Below are 19,017 nucleotides of genomic sequence, written 5' to 3'. Positions count from 1 at the left end.
TGTTGAAAAAGTGGCTTAAATTAGTATGCATGGATTATATATTATATCATTATATTAACCATCCTCTCAAAAGGAAGAAGAAAAATTTGAGCATTTCCCATTGAAATGTATTATAATACAAGTGTACTATGGTTTACATTATTATATAGAAATTCAACTCTACAGCTCTAGAATTTATTTAGATTATACCCTGGGCTAGAAGGGCTAAACAACCCATTTGTTACTAAATCATTAATATTCAAAGGAATTTTACATAAAAAAAAATATGCTATTAAACGTTATGAATTGGATGAGATACATTTTTCCAATGCGGTTTGAGTACACTATACGTCATACAATGACTTTATGGTACATGTAGAAAAGCAAAAGACAAATCTCTGAATATTCTTCGGCGGTAAATTGATTCGTAAATAGTAGCTAGCAGTAAGGTAACTGAATATCGTATTCAGAAGTTGATGAGTGATGGTGTACCTACTACATGTAGATATTTTTTATATTGCACAAGACAAAACTTGCATAATAATATAAAATCTTGTATTATAATAAAGAATCTTGCATTTTAAAGAAAAAAGATTGAATCTTATTTAAAAGAAAATATTGAATAAAAAATGTTAAATAATGAATTTTGCTATAGCTGTCTTGTATAGCAAGGCTTAGCCTGCAGCCCATTTGTTATTTGTATAATTGTTGTGATCGTACTTTTATTTGTTGGAATCAATATTCTTTTTTTTCTCTATAGCAGTCTTGTTTAGCAAGGCTTAGGCTGCAGCCCATTTGTTATTTGTTTAATTGTTGTGATCGTACTTTTATTTGTTGGAATCAATATTCTTTTTTTTTTCTCTCAAAATTTTGTTTTCAGTGAAGTTAAAAATAGGAATCAGAGTAAGTCACTTTAACATCATCAAATTGCTAAGGTTGTGACATTGAACTTATAGATCACTATGGTGTATCCATCTGCATCATGTATACCGATTTGTTCATGGTTTTACTCATTTATGTACCCCGGAAATGACGCTTTATGATAATGTCGGTGAGTGTTTCTACAAAAAACAGAGGTCTTTTACCTACATATTCTAAGTTTTGAAGAAATCCGGGTTTCTCATTTGTCTTTGTTTCTGTGTATGTGTTTACATGTGTTTTGCATATTTCATGTTCTTTGCAGCGTGTTTCCATTTTCGTTGTTCGATTTGGAATACGACTCTCTTAAACGTAATCAAATAACTAAATTGAATTCGGAAGATCGCTTTAAAATATCTGTTTTTCATATTTGCAATTTGACTTTTGGATGTTTTGCCACTCATCATAAAACATCCGTTCTTGTACAAAGTATATCATATTCATTATTTTGAGATATGATTGTATTGCCGTTAATACGCGATTTCTCATAGGACCGATCAAACCTTTATTTTTAGATATCATAATAATGACCCTGTGCCATAGGAAATATGTTCGAAGGGATATTGATGTTGAGTTATATTGCGTGTTATTTTGCATTTTGTAGAAAACGAAGGACCAAAAATATCGAATTTCAAAATCAAATACGTTTGATGAAGGTCGTATATCGTGCTTTTAAAGAACTTCATATATCAGAATTCTCAAGCATTTGTTCATATAAAAGGATAAATTTTGCACAAATTGAAAGAGTGATCTCCCTTTTCAGTGCTTTCTATGTAATTTGTTTCTCTTTAATCGTTACAGTTAATCAAAAACATTCCACTTTGAGAAAGAATGCATTTGCGATATGAAATAGATGAATGATTTTTGAACACAAAATTTGTTATGTGCCACCGACGGCTTGGTTTTTGTATGACCACTCTCTTTATTATATCAATAAATGACATGAGACGCGGGTAAATAGACTCCGTAGCGATTTGTTGCTACGATCACGGGTTCCACATTAGACATCTTTTGGGAAAAATTTGTGACGAAATGAGCAAATAATAGCCTGGAACACTTTTCAAAATCTCTGGATCCTCTTCTGAAAACAATCGGTCACATCTGGATACTAAAGGAAACTATATATAATGAAGACTTATATGCACATTTGTTGATTAATTTAATGGTGTTAGACATATATATATATATAGATGGCCGTTCAGATAGAAAAGACTCTTTTACTTAGTGTCTATGTTCGAATGAGAAACACACAGAAAAGAAACTATTTTTCAGTGACAGTCTCTTGAAAGAATCAGGCAGTGGGTGAAACTTGGTTTAAAAAACACCGTTTGACTATTTGTACCAACATAATCCAGGGAAAAAGTCAAGATTTTTCAAGTTTTAACCTAAAACCGCCTAAATCTACCCCTGACAACCCATGCGTTGCAAATTTTAGGGGGTCGCACGCCCCCGCCTGAATCCGCCCCTGCACTAGGTTATTTAAAAAGTTGATTTTCAACTTATCGCCTTTTTCGTTATTTGCTAAATACGTGCTCTATGTCTGATTATGTTTCACCCTTTTCCAATCTTACCTAAGGAAAATAACAAAACTCGGTGCATTTTCTTATGAATGTATCTTTTAAACATATGTAACATAGGAATGGCACTACTTACATGACTCGATACAATCCAAATCCTAGATTCTGACTGTCAAAATTGGACTAGAGGGTTTGAACGTTAACATATCCTGTTTTCTTTACACTCTTTTTCCATATGGACAAAAGAATTAGGAGTGGACAGTTTTTACAAAATGAATGGAATTTTCTATCCCCCCCCCAAAAAAAAACGTGTTCGAAAGTATTAACTTCTTGTTCAGAAATTCTTAAAATTCATTTTCCCGTTATTCCCGTCCGTTTAGTTATCAATAAAAAATTCACACACAAGTTTCTATTTCAGTATTACATTATTGTATTGCACTATAAAAAAGCGCAGTAAGAAGTTGACACAAATCATAAACGCTTCAATGTAATATTATTCATGTAGCATTGATTAATTAAAATATGGAAACTCCCATTTGGAGCAATTAAATAGTTGCGTCATTCGCGCCAAAAATCAATGATAATTAGCATTTAAACGTTGCTGAACAACTCGAACTTTTGTTTTTCTATCGTGCAAATTAAATATATTGAATATCAATCTTTATCCAAGGAGAAATAAGAAGTCCAAAAGTTTAGTGATTTGTTAATCATTTTCACTATTACAACAAACGAAAGTAGAACGTAATGAAATGTTATATTGTGTTACACGACAAAGAATGAACTGAAAGCTTTATAAATCGATCTGTGTATTCCACAATAATAAGTTTATTTTTCGTTTTACAAATAAAAATATCTTTAACCATGATAATTTCGTATTGAGTAACAGCTGCTACGCGGTGACAGAACAATATTTTGATTTCCTCACGTGCTCAGCAGAAGATATGTTGTGTATTCCTTGTTTTCGCGCGGATTTAGCAGACGACTATTACCATGACGATTTTGACACGGAAGAAGGTAAGGATCTTGATATTCTGATATACATCACTTTTTTTTTCGGTGAAATAAAAAAAAAACTGAAACGAATAATTGAAGAAAAACGTGTAAAATCACACATCAGTGATAAAACTTCTATACAACATCTTGCGAAGTTTTTCTTAGAGTAGTATTATTTATCAATGATTTTTAGTGTTGCTCGCATAAGCAAGATTGATCAATCCTCTTCGTACATGTATCCCCCTTCCCCAATTGTTGAGTGATATTTGATAAGATTTATTATCACGAATCATAGGACAAACATAAAAGCTATTGATGGTGGACGTAAAATAGAAAGATTTCATATCCCTGCTATCATTTTTATTTCTGTATTTCATATTGGAAATGGAAGTACCAAAGCCCACTTTTACTTTAAAATATCATGCAAAACTGAATAGGTAACTATTGGTGTTTATCCTTTGGGGAATAGTTGATCACTGGTATCTGCAAATCAAAACCAAATAACTAAACGTCATCAATGCCTTTGATATTACAGTACATCGTAATATAAACACGAAAACCCTCACTCTAATATAGAATAAACGTCTCATGTGATAACTCAATAAAATCAGATATAAAAAGCACAAAGGGGGCAACAAACACTTCTCACCTTTCTTGTATAATTATGAAGAATGACACTTCATTGCTCTATAATAAACAAGTCAATTCTCAGAAATAATGAAGGACCTGATAAATAAGTGCTAAATAATTGGCATTTAACGTGTGGCCTTTGTTTTTTTTTACTTTATCCTGAATTGCTTAGAACAAAAAACCAGCTTTGGTCGAGATGGAGCAATTGATTTTTCCGTTTTTATGAAAAATGTCATTGTCATTAAACAAACTCATCTATAATTCTATAATTATCATCGCCAGGAAGTAACAAATATTGGCCTCGGTACGCCCAGGCCATTTAGAGGTCAAGAAAAGAATTCATTTCATCCCATTTGTTCAGCTATTAAGAAAAAGTTTTGTCTGAAAAAATTGGTTTATTTATTATCGAATGACCCATTAGAAATTGCTATGAAGAATAATAAATGGTTTTATTCAATTAATCATATCGCGGAATGGACAAGGGTAAATTGTCCATTATTTAGCATATTGTCTCGAATTCTTGCTGTCAACTTCGACTAATCGAAGTTAGAAAGATCATAAACTGTTCAGAAGTTATATTCTAAATGATTACCTTTAATGCTATATTACATCTAGTTGTTTCTGACTCTTGCAAACTTATATTTTGAAGGACTCGTTTTCATTTCTATATTTCACGGATGGTTTCAGTAAAGGAGAAAACGCATGCCATAGTTGTGCACTTGTTCCGGTGGCGGTTTTGTTGGCAGAGGCATTTTTTCATGCTTCATTGGTATTATGTCCTGGTTCGTTTTCACTTTCTGTTCGCAAAAATGTTGCTGGAATATATAGAGGCAGCCTTTTCGCTGTAACTGTGTATGATGTTATTTTGGCTCAGCTGCAACCTGCTCAGTGGCGTGATGGTTTCCTCATCGTTCATTGAAATTGAAGACCCATGGGAGGCCTTGAGCTTTTCATCCATTTGGGATTGCTGTCTCTTTAAACAATCACCATATCCATTGTCCTTATACAAACTGAATAACACGGTAGATTATTATTTCTCCGTTTTTATGAAGATTTTAGTGTTCTTTGTCTTTGATATCTAAGTATTTACATCTAAATAAGCAATATTTATCTACACGTGGAACTAAGTGGGCTCCAAACTTAAAATTTATTAAGATTTCCATGGATTAAAAATATATGCAAGCATAAAAACAGTGATTTTCTAACAAGTTATTGGAATGATATGTCTTTTTCGTTAAAAACTTTCCTTTATAGCGCGAGTTTTAACTGCACGGAATAACAACAAAAGGACGAGACATCGTCTGACTATTATTTCTAAAGTTGACGCCACTCCTTCCTTTGCTTAAAATTTCCCCAACGATTAACACAATCACAAACCTGTGTTAAAAGTTTACATTAAGTGCATATAACCGAACATATTAATATGAGTTTGTCCTTTGTGACCACTCGATTAAGCAAAGGTACCTTTAACTGTCGACTATAGTACTATTTAATCATTCTAAAAATAAACTACAATAAAAATTAATGATTAATCATTTCATTGAATAAAAACAGACTTCATCATCTTTCATGGAGCTTCCATACGTTCCAAAACACTATAATTAATTGATCCATTTATTCTGTACTCTTCTCCAAACTAATTTTGATTCATCCAGAATGATCTTCAGCTGGCAGTAAATGTCACTCTCTTCAACATGGAATTAATATAGGATATTCTGAATCAATGATCAATTACTGAGGGAGCCATATAACCTTTTACCCTATATATTCACTAATCAATGGGTACACTACAATAGTACTTCAGTCTCCTCCGCTGACCTATAACCGCTTCCTGATTTACTATGTACTTATCATTCCGCTAGCTCATTCCCGACTTGCGGACCAACATTTTGTCAACATTTATCTCCCTTCGGAGCAGGTGTCTTTTCGGAAAACGTAAGGTTGTCCATGCGATATCGACGATACTTTAGAAAATCTCGAAACTCAAAAGGGAATTTCTCGTTCTACTGATCCTGCCATAATTTTTCTTTACCCGGGATACAAATGAAAATCATTCTTATGTAACCTACCAATAAAATGAAACACCCTGTTAATTTTAGAAACACCGTTGTTTTTGTCTGCTGGGGATTCCATTTTCATTCGAGTTACTTCTTTTTTCTGCACCCGAATCGGAACATCGATTAGAGAGACTTCGAAATTACAACTGCTCTTACGGGAGGCAACTCTGCAAAAACAGGATAAAATATGGCTGCATCCCCAGCTCTGCAAGTAGGAAATAGATGTTAAAGTTTGAAATAACGAATTTACATGTACCCTCTGTGCAGGAGATGGACATTACTTCTGCTACTATCATCATCTCAGCTGAATTACGGTAACGCTGTCGCCGCGTACACGGAACATCGTGTCTGTTTCCTTTTTTTTTGTGTCCCTGACGTAGTTTTCTACTCTTTCGTACCGTTGGTATTATTGTCTCTTTGGTAAAACTCTGAATATGAGATTCTACGCGTAGCCCGCGACGGATACATTGAAGATCGGGTGCTGCGACTAGTTTTCTCGGTGTTTATGGGTATCAACTATTAGATATGTCTTTCCGAAGGCTATCTGTTGATTCTTTGACTGTTACAGCACGTTAAAATCCCCATTAGGAAATCAGATATTGTAGCAGTCTAATACAAAGCTGAGTGTATACATTTTACACAAAGTTCGAATTCTCGTCCGGAAAATTATACTCGGTACGTATACATTATTCCGTAAATAGACGTCAACCAATCAATGCATTTAGCATATTTTAAACTTGCTTAAACCCGACAACTGGTCGAAAAGACAGTTCTGTATGCAAAGCCTTTTGAAGAGATCTCGTGAAAAATTGGCGAGAAAATTTTGTCTCTCATGATTCGCAGGTTCACAGACAAAAATGTTAATGTTTTTCACTTGATTTTGTATGTGATTGTTTAGAAAATGTATTTGTCCTTACAGAGGGATGGTTTATGCTTTATTAAACTAGATGAACCCCACTGCAGACATGCCAACAGTTAGATGATGTCGGTCATTTAAGAGTTTATGTGTCGTTATTTTATTTTGAAGGACTGTTACCGTGGATTTTATTACTCCAGAGCTTTAACACTTATTGAAGACCTGTTGGTGATCTCTGATAGTGTTTACTATTTTGTATTAAGGTTATACGCTAGTATATTAACTTGTTGCGTTTCACCATATGATCCGTCCCTTTTTCTGTTGTTATCAATCTATCTTCTACTTGGGCACGCAGCTATATTTGTCAAATACATGATCATGTACTTTTATCTTAAGCTTCGAACTTAACAATTTGAAAACAAAACTTTCCCGACAATTTTATGAACAAAAATAATACAAAAATAGCGTTATTGATGATTGTAGTACATAAAGTAACTACACAATTGCTATCTTGGGAGCATTTTCCATGTATAGAAAACGCAAAAAACGTGTGACCTAGTTAAAGTTATCGCATGTCTTAAATAGTGTTCGTTTAAAGATAATTACTAACTGCAGGAAGTGCATTAATTTCTAAATAAGAAACCCCCATTATTTGCACAATAACAAATTACTTTAGGAAATATAGTTGAAAGAACTTCTACCTTAATTGTATTGTAATAAATCTATTTTAGTACATAGGGAAAAGTAAAACTTTTCAATTCAGAAACGTAACTATCTGGTTTTTATGAGTGGCAAGCAACATGTGATCAAAACATATGGCGGATTAATATTAACCATTTAAACTCGTTCGGTGGATAATACATGAAAATGATTTAACATTTGAAAAAAAATATAGCTACATATGATTTGATTTGTTAACATAAACACAAAAAATCAAGAAAAATATGAAATTCATGTGAACATAATTGTACATACATGTACATTTGTAGTCATCATGACTAGCCGGTACACCCAAAGAATGGAGTTTTTAACTTTAACTACAATCGGAAAATCCATCGCAGGGGAACATCCAGAGATTTTGAAAGGGGGCTAAGAATATGGGAGATGCCAGGTACGACAGAAAAGCCTCAGAAGCAATATAAAGGATGAAAAAAAATGAACAAAAAAAAAAGACAAAGAAAAACCAAAACAAAACAAAACAAAACAAACAAACAAAAAACGGCCAATCCATTGATTATATAATAGATGCAATGTGTAGGAGACTTGATATTAGCCTTCACCTTTATTTCCTTTGTTAAAATCATGTGACCTCATATGGTTGTCACCGTTACAAAACACGTTATTTATAAAGTTGTCCTTATACGTGTGGTCATATTTTATTCAGTCATGCTTTTCAATTAATTACCATATTAACAAAGAGAGAAAATAAATCATTAAAAAAGAAACTTACTTTTTTTCTCTCAAACTAATTCACCGTACCACCGTAACAGCTGCGCAGCTCAACATTTTAATAGACAGAATTGTTAGGAAATTAAATTATTCCGGATGTTATGCAGACAATAATTACAGCATACCAAATAATTTGTTCTACTTATCATAACCTTGACAAATATAAGCTGTACTCCTATTGTGACTTACACAAAAGCAAACACTGAGGACTTAATATTTATGCTATTTAACGGAAAAGACATAAAATGTTCCCAGGTTGTAGCATTTTTGAAATTATGACATTTTCAGTCAATATGGTTTGTCCATCATGAAAACAGATTTAGTTCTCTCTTGACAGATTTTTTTTTCACTCCTGACGGTTTATTTTGCTCTGACAGTTTTCTGTCTTTTCTAGCAGTTTCTCTCCTGACAATTTTCTGATATCTTAATAGTTTTCTATCTCTCCTGACAATTCACTCCCATCCCGACGGTTTTCTTTCTCTAGCCAAAGTTTCCTCCCTGGCAGCTCTCTTTCTGTCTTTTTAAGTTTTTTTTTCTATCTCCTGACAGTATTTTTTCTCTCCTGTCAGTTTTCTTTCCTCTTGGAAGTTTACTTCCTCTCATGAGTGATTTATTTCGTGCACTACCTGACATAGCATAATCAACTCGGTAAATTTTCGTTTCTTCAAGTGCACGCACAGAAGACACTTACCCTACCTGTGTACACTGCTAGACTTTGACGCAGCTCATTTGATTCAGTAGTTTCGTCTTTCTTCCATGTCTGTCCTGTTTACTTGGTTCCTTTTTCTATCATTGGATAAAACAATAGTTTACACATATAAATGTACTTTGTACCCAAATTATAATTTCTAGTCATCATGCCGAAACGCCTACATATTTCGTTACTATTTTTAACTCTTATTTCTTGCAAAGATTCTTATTATTATTATTTATTTCTTATTATCTTACTAAGTTTCTCCCAGGCCTATTTGCCTGTGATAAGAGGTGTTTGTTTCTACATTTTGCGTCATGTATCACCTCTTTTATTATTTCATGCCGTGAAAGGTGTAAGGTTCAAAAGGCCAGGTGTTTTATTTTCCGATTCATTATTAATCCTCTATCTAATTCCAGAAACATGTATCTAATTTACATGTCTCCGTTAATGTTTGGAATTCAGATTTGTAAGTCTGCTCGAACCTTTGGTTCATTTTGTATCCATGACAACTCTATTTTGCATGGACGATGGCAGTAAATTGATAGCTTGAATTGTATTAAAGAAAATATATACATGGCTAAATGTAAAGTTGTTCGTACAAAATTTTCTCCGGTTTCATCCTATTTTCCAGAAGACGAAGCTGACCGTTACACAAAGTATTTCATTCCGATTGTCGTTACCATAGTAACGGCTTCATTGCAGGTGTTGGCTTCAATTTACAGTGAAATCTCCTTAAACTATGTTTCCTAATATCTTTAGAAAACTCTTATATTTGAAGAATTCGTTTATATTTGCCAGATATTTAGTTCATACAATTTCACACTGTAATGAAACCTATAAAATCGTAACAGTGGAATATTACATGGGTGGTTTAGAAAATTTGTTGTTTTGTTTTTAAAAGGATCAGTTTAAGAAATGCAATTTCCGTGTGTGGGGTCCTCGCATTAACTAAAATCTAAGAAATAGATCTTCTCTAATGTAACGCAATGTTGCTAAAATACACCCATATAGCATTTAAATTTTGAAATGAAAACCACCATGTCATGCGGCGTTTCTGCCCGTAAATTAAGGTTCAAAAAGGGGGATGCTTTTTCAAACATCAATTTTTCAGTAGCCACCCTAAGCCTTAAGTGCTCCATAAAATACACATATATGGGCTGCTAGCTTTCAAATTCGATGCTAATGGTTCCTTACTGTTCGTACAATTTTTTTCATGAAAATATCTTTTTTATCCACCAATAGTGAACGTTACTGTATTTTCCACTGGACTGCATGTTGAGGTAAAGATTTGGTTGAATACAGAGGAGACATAATTGCACTATTGTAACCTTTTACTTCTTGCGACGGCAGCCATCATTAACTTGCCAATCAATATATAGTTTACTTTTTTTCTCTCCTAAGTGCTTCCTTTCTCTTCTGACAGTTTTCTTTCCCACCAGACAGTTCCCTTCCTTCCCGACAGTTGTCTTTTTCTCCAAAAATTGTCACAAGTGAGTGTTGTACAGAACTGCTTAATGCAAGAACAACACTGAAGAATCAATGACATTTGTAAGACATTATGACAACTTCTATATGAAAAAAAATTCTGACCAAAACAAACAAAATTTGCAAGTACATGTACCAGATTTAGCTTCAACTCAATGTCCTCATGTAAGATAAGGTGTCGAAATGAAAAATGGCTCTTGACTTTTGATGGTATGTTTCAGGGTACACAACGTATTTCACCTGCCGCCAATATTCTGCAATTTTTAACTTTTCTTTAGGGGAGGGGAGGGGACACTCTGCAAAAATAATACATTTGCAATGTGCAACATTATCTTATTTGATTGTATATAATTATGTTACAAGTACTCTTTCATTGACTGATTAAAAGTTGATGTTACTGTGGGTAAAATTGTTGATACTTACTATTAATATGAAGTGGACAAGCATATCATTTTCCCATCATCATGTTCTGTTGTGTTTAATTATATATTGCAGCATTTTGTGAACCCACCTTTGATTTGCATGTATACATCTATAGATAGTATGCATTTGTTGTGGCGACGTCATCATACTAAGAAGTATTTATTTATTTATGAACACCCTTCTCGAATATTCACACCATGGCAGTAGCAAGGAAATACCGTACCCCGTGAAAAAGTTATCAAGGGAACCAATTTTTCTATCAGAAATCAAAAGTATGTAATCAGACAGGGAAAACAGACACACACAACAAAATACATAAACTAACAAAAATAGTACGTACAAAGCAACAAAATTAAATGAGCAACTCGGACTCCACTAAACACTGGGAGTATAGACCAGGTTCACCGGTAGGGTAAGTGTCCGCTGCTTTTCTAGAAACACCCACCGAGTTGCTCATAAAAAGTAAAGTCCAGGGTAGACGAACTATGACACGTTGAACAAATCGGTTCTCATTGTGAAAAGAGGGGGAGGGGCACTTCGTCATTGTTTTAGTAACAAAAGGATAAAGGGGACCTTTTCAACTTCAAGGTCAGGGGCGGATCCTTGGTTTCAGGAGAGGGGGTGTAAATGAATCTAAATACGGAGCGAAGTTATGTGAAAAATCAAGATAACGTGTAAATCTTTTTCTCCGTAATTGTATGAGGCGCGCGCTCATGCTAGTACTCATCTTTGATCTTTTGTAATATCTAGTATACCTTTTCTTACATATTTGGAGTTATAAAAAGCAATATACGTACTTGAATATACATATGTTATAGAACAGGATTTCATACCTGGTCTTATCCAAACCCGGACCTGTTTACACCAGACACTTTTTTAAAGTCCGTTTATGTGAGTTTGAAAGCGTTCTGATCCTTGGTAAACCGAATACCTGTCTAAACCAAACTTATTTTAATGGTCGAAAGGGGTCCGGTTTAGACAGGTTTTTATAGTATATACAAATACACCGGAATAGATGATAGTTTCATTGTCGGAAACCTAAGATAGGTCGTACTCTCGCGCTACCGCTTATCAAGAAACGCAACCGTCTCTGGGTTTCTTTCGATATATACATTAATGTTTTGCTGAATACGGTATTTCATTTTTGTCCATTTCAACACGCAAGTACGCAGGTACAAAACTTAAAAGAAAGCTTCATAATGCAATTGTATCTATACTTTATATAATTGGTTGAGAATTCTATTATTTACTTGAACCAACTGTACCATTCAGAGCTAAGTTTACCTTTTTGGTCCACTGGGATCCATGTTTTTTATCCAAAAAAAATATCTATAACTTGTTTTAGCTTGACCAGTCATCCATTCCTTCCAACAAAATAGTGGAAAACATACATACATGTACCAATAGTAAAACAATATTTTACTACTTAGAAATCCTTCCATGCTAAACATTCCATTACCTTCATATCAAAAGATTTGCGGCGTTATTTGTATACTAGTGCTTTGAATTATAATTACCGAGTACCTGAAACAAGTGCAAATTTAATGTACCAGGAGTATGAATAAAGCATTGATATTGTTTTGATTATTTTAAACGACCATTGTTTTCAATTCTATTAGAAAAGTATCGCGTGCGAGTTTGTTGAAATAGCCACACATAGGTAATTTGAAACGCAAACATAATACGAAACAGTCAAGTATCTGAAAACGATTAATCTTCCTTAAATTCATAAATAATGTACTAGTTTATAAATGACTCGGATAAACAGATTTGTTCGTTTATAGAACCTAGTATTGGCATGTACCATGTGGTGCACGCAATTTCGAGTGCATGTATTCTGGATTTTACGAGTCTAAATGTCTTAATACAATGTTATAACAAACTGAAATGTATGAATAATTTGTCAATAATTACGAACAGATTTTAAAATCTGCTTAATTAAATGAAGTTGTGAAAATAATTGATAAAGGACCACGGGTTCGTCAAAGAGCATGCATATCCAGGGGAAAGGTGCAGAGGTTGGTAACCCTCCTACTTAGTGGAAAATTTGTAATTTTCATGTGTAATATTGGCAAATAATGTCCTAGCACCCCTTTTTTGAGGATTCCCAGATGGATTCCCTCCTTTTCTATGTGTCTGGATCCGCCTCTGTCGTTGGCGATGGAGTCAAGCCTTCAGAATACCTGACCGCATAATTCGGCCACATCCCACGTAAGTCTTTCAGCGTTACCCCACTCTAGCCGTCTAAGAGGTACATTCATGCATGTACACTAACGGAAGAGTAATGACAAAAGAATTTCCTTGCGGAAATACACACACATAGACTACCTACCCCGCAGCAGTAGAGACACATGATTAAAGCAATGTGACAGTTAAAGACCATTTTGTACTTATTCATTTAAGAGTAATCAAGGGAACCAAGATTTTAGCGGAAATAAAAAGAATGTTATCCAGATATGGAAAACAGACACGCACAACAAAGTACATGAAATAACCGAAGTTAACGTTGCTAACTTTTGGTGTACCCTTTAATTGGCTTTGTAGCCATCAATGGAATGATTTTGGTGTACTTTCGCCAAAATAAAAGTGTCTCAAACAGTGAGCGTCCGTCAGAGGATAACTAATTTGTCTCCGGTTCAAGTGATTTACAAGCACATACTCGTTTTGATACGGACGCCCAAACCAATGAAACTCCGATAAAAATGAATAGGTTGTCTGGAATCAAGTTCGTTTTACAATCAAGATCAAATTATGGACACCAGGACACGCTTTTTTCTATTATCCAGTGGGAAAAGTTTTGAAAAATTGGCCTTCTGCTGAAATAGAGCGTAGAGGGTCATACATTTGTATTTTTGCACATACTTGAACGTGAAGGCAGATGTCAATAATTTGACAGGGTAAAATTAACCAAATAACAAGATATATCTCTGATCCGATTTTCAACATTATTTTGATACCAAAATTAAAATTAATTCCTTGAATATTGGGCTTTCCTGATTTTGCAGTTTTAAAAGACGCTTACCTTACCTGTGCACCTAGTCCATGTTCCCAGCTTTTAGTAGGGTACGGCTTGCTCATTTACTTTCGTTTCTATTCGCGTGCTATTTTGGTTAATTGATAGATTGCAGGTGTAAGAGTGAATTAATACACAATTGTGTTACTAGTTTAATTCGGTGGTGAGGCCATCCTGTAAAAGATTCAGGATCTCTATATCCTCTAGCCTAGTTATCCTGTTTTTTATATAATTTTCGTAGCATTCAAACAATATGCTTAGAAACGAAATGAACCTCTAATATCATCATAATATTGTTTCTGATTTTTATTAGTAACGGACGTTCACAGCGGTCTCCCATTAAAGATAGTTTATAAGTAATTATGAAAATATTACCCAATTTATTACTTAATAAAAGCAGGAAAGGAGTCGGAAAGAAACCGTCTTAGCGGAATAATGAACAGTCATATCAATAACGAAAAAAAAAATTGTTTACAATTTGTTCATTGTTATGCAAGACTTCCATATTAAGCATTTTATCTTACGGACCGTTTTGACATGAGCGGAATTTTTTTGTCCTTGACTGTACCGGCAGTTTAGGAACAAAAGGGGATTCGTTGTTACATTTTAAGAGCCCATTCTTGATAGAAAATTCGGTTAACTTTGTGCAATACAAACTTTGTGTAAAATTAGCAAATAGTAGCCTGGAACTTCCCTTTCTAAAATATGTATCCACGTCTCAAAGTTACACGTTTTTAACTAGACTCAGCAATTTATCTGGTGTTGAAAACAAAGCAAAGTGAAATAAATTCATTGGACACGTTGGTAAGTATGACGAAGTAATGATTCAAAGAAAAGGTACTTATTTGGCTAAACTTACAAAATGTATATAGCCAGTTTGAAATAGCTCCAATGAAGGGATTCCAATATTTTAGCAAAGAAAAAAATCATATAACTGGAATACACTATAATTCGGATTAACGTTCGGAAAACAGGAAGACGATAAGCAAATGAGCCGACAGTATCAGACACTATTTTTTTCAGTTTTAATTGACGAAAAATTGGGGCATGAGTACGAACAAACGTACGGACGGCTGAAAATGTGACGAAGTAATGATTCAAAGAAAAGGTACTTATTTGGCTAAACTTACAAAATGTATATAGCCAGTTTGAAATAGCTCCAATGAAGGGATTCCAATATTTTAGCAAAGAAAAAATCACTATAATTCGGATTAACGTTCGGAAAACAGGAAGACGATAAGCAAATGAGCCGACAGTATCAGACACTATTTTTTCAGTTTTAATTGACGAAAAATTGGGGCATGAGTACGAACAAACGTACGGACGGCTGAAAATGTGTTTCTCCCTAGTCCTAAATCCGGGAGTATTTAAAATGCTGTATATATGTAAAATTCAGGCAGATCCCATGATATGGGTGGTACAGGGTAAATTTTATCTCACTGACATTTTTGTTCCTATGCATTTTGTTTTTAAATCGACAGTTGGTGGCTCAGGAAAAGACTTCAAAGTTTCCTAACAAAGCACCAAAGTTTGCACATAATAAAGAGTTATCTCCCTTTTTCAATGAATTTCACTGCTTTCTATGTAATTTATTTCACTTTGCAGTCAAAAACTGACGTTCGGCTTTGAGAAAGCTTACATTTGTGATATGAAATGGTTAAAAATTTTTGCATGGAGTCCCTCTTAAATTATTTCACGATAACGATGAAATAACAATTTGAAACTAAGGCGCACCGATAAAATCGAAGTTCCATTACTAAAAGCGGACTGTCAGACAGTCAAACAGACAGACGGACGTTTAGAAACATAACACTTTCGCACCACTTAAAGGATAAAAACAATTTATCATCATGTCCATTGTGTTTTGATAGAAACAGTTTCCATGGCAAATGTTAATGTGATTTTCCACTTTTGACACAAAACTATAAGACAACAAATTAGTTAGGTGTAGACAGGTGCTCTGTTTACTAAGAATCAAAATACATTTTAACTGATACATGTACGAATGGACTTTAAAAAGTGTATGGTTTAGACAGATTTTTGGACTATAAGGGTTCAGTTACGACATGCTTCATTGATTAATTTTCAAGCTTCCCTTTGAAATTCGATTTGATAAATTTCTGACTGAAGTGCTTGTGGAAAATGAAGTATTACTTGAAATCGAAATTCAAAGTAAACTTCACACGAGGGCAGACAGCCATGTATTAACATAATCTGAAATATTTAAGTTCAAGAGTTTCATAAATTGGGGCTACATTGTACGATCAAATTATATATGGAATGTAGGAAACTTCAACCTAATGCGTACATGTAGAGGGTATATTTGCTATTTTAAAACCTTTATAATTCCAACATACGTAGTTTATCATGAATAGGTTATAGGTCTGGGGAGAAATTAAGGAAAATTAGTTTACTTTCTGACAGAGTTGCATTGTGTAACTGTCTATTAATTGCATCTGCAGTGCATTTTAATGAGTTTAATATTGCCTATTCTAACAGAGACTGCACATCGGAGACCTGTCTAAACTCTTCATTTTCTGATGATAGTGATCTCTATTATTTTGTTAAATATAATTTTTATCGTCGGTTTTATTTCGATTCAATCATGGAGACGTTGTGAAACCAAGGTTTCGATGCATATATTACCATAGACTCTCTTAATTTAATGTGCACTTGACCATGTGTCGTTAACCTACTGCTGTTTTTAAGGCCGACTCTCCGATTTCTGCATACAATAGAAACCATTTGATTTTAATGTATTGTAGGAGGGGAGTTTGAGAATGATCCAGGGTTTAGAACTACCCTTTTGTTGGATTTTTTCTTTCTACAAAATTTTGACAAAAACGAGCAAATGACAGCCTCGAGTTCCTCTCCACTTTAATAGATCTCTGGACCCGCCCTTGGTTCACTCTGTCTTTGTTGTGAAACCTCCGACTGCAATTAGAAGCCAGTATCATACACCACTTCACGCGTCGTGATTTGTTATCTTTGAAATTTCTTAAATTAAACCTTCCATTTACCTTTCCTGAAATATATTTCCATAAAATGCTAGAGGAAATTTGGTATTTCTGTTCAAATGTCAACTCAATTTTCTTTTATGTGTTGAATTCGATAAAAGCAGAATTAAATTTGCAACTTATCTATTTCCCAATTTATTAACATGCGAAGACACATTAAATTAAACTTCACAAAAAGTTGAATGCTAGTTGCAAATTCATTTTACTAATGTTAGACTAACTTGACAACTTAATTACCTGTTTTTCACTAGTGATTATATTTAGTGTTAAAGATAAGTAACCAGTTGTTAACTATGTCTAGTTCTTCCGATAACGTTACAGTCGAAAGATAGTGAAACCTTCCTATTAATCCCATTAACCATCTACCTGTACCATTCGATTGCCCATCGATGCTTTACCCCTTGAGAACATCCCTTATCAACCAATAAATACTCCACTCCCTCTTGCATATTCAGATCATCCCGCACCGCCAACACACAATTATTATCTATACATTTATTTATTACCCCATCGCAGATACAATCCTCTCATTTGCACATGAATCATTTAATTCGCCCATGCAACATTACCCATAGCCTATACATATATCCTCTTGGTCAAGCAACATGCCATCCTATGCTGACAATGGAAATTCCTTGTCTTTTTTCCGATAAATCGTCCGTTTATAGTCAGATTGTTTGTATATTAATATAGTTTTTGATGCGTTTTAATTAGTGCTGATACATGTATGTGCGGATACGTAAATCGTTGATTTTAAAACTGGCCCAGATGATTTTTTCTTACTTTTTTTGTAGGTCCTAGTGCTCTACTTTTCTTGATTTTATCGCTGGCCCAAATCAAGAGTCTCTTTATTTTGTAATTGCTGTAGCTCTGGTGATCTATTAGTATTGACCAAACATGAGTTCCATTGATTTTTTAACTAGCTCTGGTGATCTGGTGATTTATTGACCAACACGTGTTACCTTGATCCTGTCATAGGCTCTAGTGTTCTATCTAACCCGTACGAGTTTCTTTGATCTTGTCATCGGCTCTGGTGTTCTATCGAACCTGTACGAGTCTCTTTGATCTTGTATTAGGCTCTAGTGTTCTATCTAACCTATACGAGTTTCTTTGATCTTGTCATAGGCTCCTGTGTTCTATCCAATCTTACGAGTTTCTATAATCTTGTCATCGACTCTAGTGTTGTATCTAACCTGTTCGAGTCTCTTTGATCTTGTCATAGGCTCCAGTGCTCTATCTAACCTGTAAGAGAGTCTCTTCGGTCATGTCATTGGCTGTAGTGGTCAACTAACATGAATTTTCTTGATTTTGTCTCTGGTATACTTTTGACTTTATACATGTACATTTGTATATGTTCAAGTTACCTTGTCATTTGCTCTGGTTTTCTATTGATTAAACATGAGTTTCAAAGATTTGTCATTGAATTTGGCTTTGTTTTTTTTTTCTTTTTAAAAAAGGTGAGTTTTCTGATTTCACTCTCATGTTATGCTCCCATTTTTCTTTTTATAGAGGTGGTCGATTTTATTGAAGGACGGTTTATTCCAGTTTCAAATCAATGTCCTTATCGCGGTTTTCACCGATTTTTTTTATTACGTAACATTTGTGATAATTCTTTCCTGGACTTAAACTTCTAGGTGAAGTGGCCACAAACAGTACTTTTTCTGTAAATTATAAATGTTGCTCGTGTTTTAGCTCATTTATCTCCTGGTTGACGTTAGCTTTTTTTGCACTCACAGGGGCGGATCCAGGCACTTTAAAAAGGAGGGGCACCAACTGGGGTTCCTTAGAAACGGGAGGGTGCTAGGACATTAATTGCCGTTTTTTGTTAATTTTACACATAAAAATGACAAATTTTCCAATAAATTATGGGGAGGGCAACCCCGTACAACCCCTCTGGATCCACCACTGAACATTTGCATTTGTTAAGTCGGAAGTTTTAAAGATAAACTATTATAGTCGTTTCTTTCTTGTAGAATTGTATTTGAT

At 34.2% G+C, this 19,017-nt stretch overlaps 1 protein-coding gene across 1 annotated transcript in view; it reads left to right on the top strand.

The window, feature by feature from the left end:
• The first annotated feature begins 3,279 nt into the window (after window positions 1-3,279).
• The window catches only part of LOC148620816 (Kv channel-interacting protein 4-like), a 160,082-nt gene continuing 144,344 nt past the window's right edge, over window positions 3,280-19,017 (top strand). The window contains exon 1 of the mRNA XM_088574642.1: window positions 3,280-3,428. Coding sequence (XP_088430768.1) covers window positions 3,356-3,428 — 73 coding nt within the window. The 5' untranslated portion in view covers window positions 3,280-3,355. The remainder of the gene's footprint in view (window positions 3,429-19,017) is intronic.

This window comes from Perna viridis, chromosome 3, assembly GCF_037379345.1.
Source record: "Perna viridis isolate PV_CMFRI_1.1 ecotype Kerala chromosome 3, ASM3737934v1, whole genome shotgun sequence".
Taxonomy (NCBI): Eukaryota; Metazoa; Mollusca; class Bivalvia; order Mytilida; family Mytilidae; genus Perna; species Perna viridis.
The sequence above is the reverse complement of the archived record's forward strand: the minus strand, read 5'-3'. Positions and strand labels throughout refer to the sequence as shown.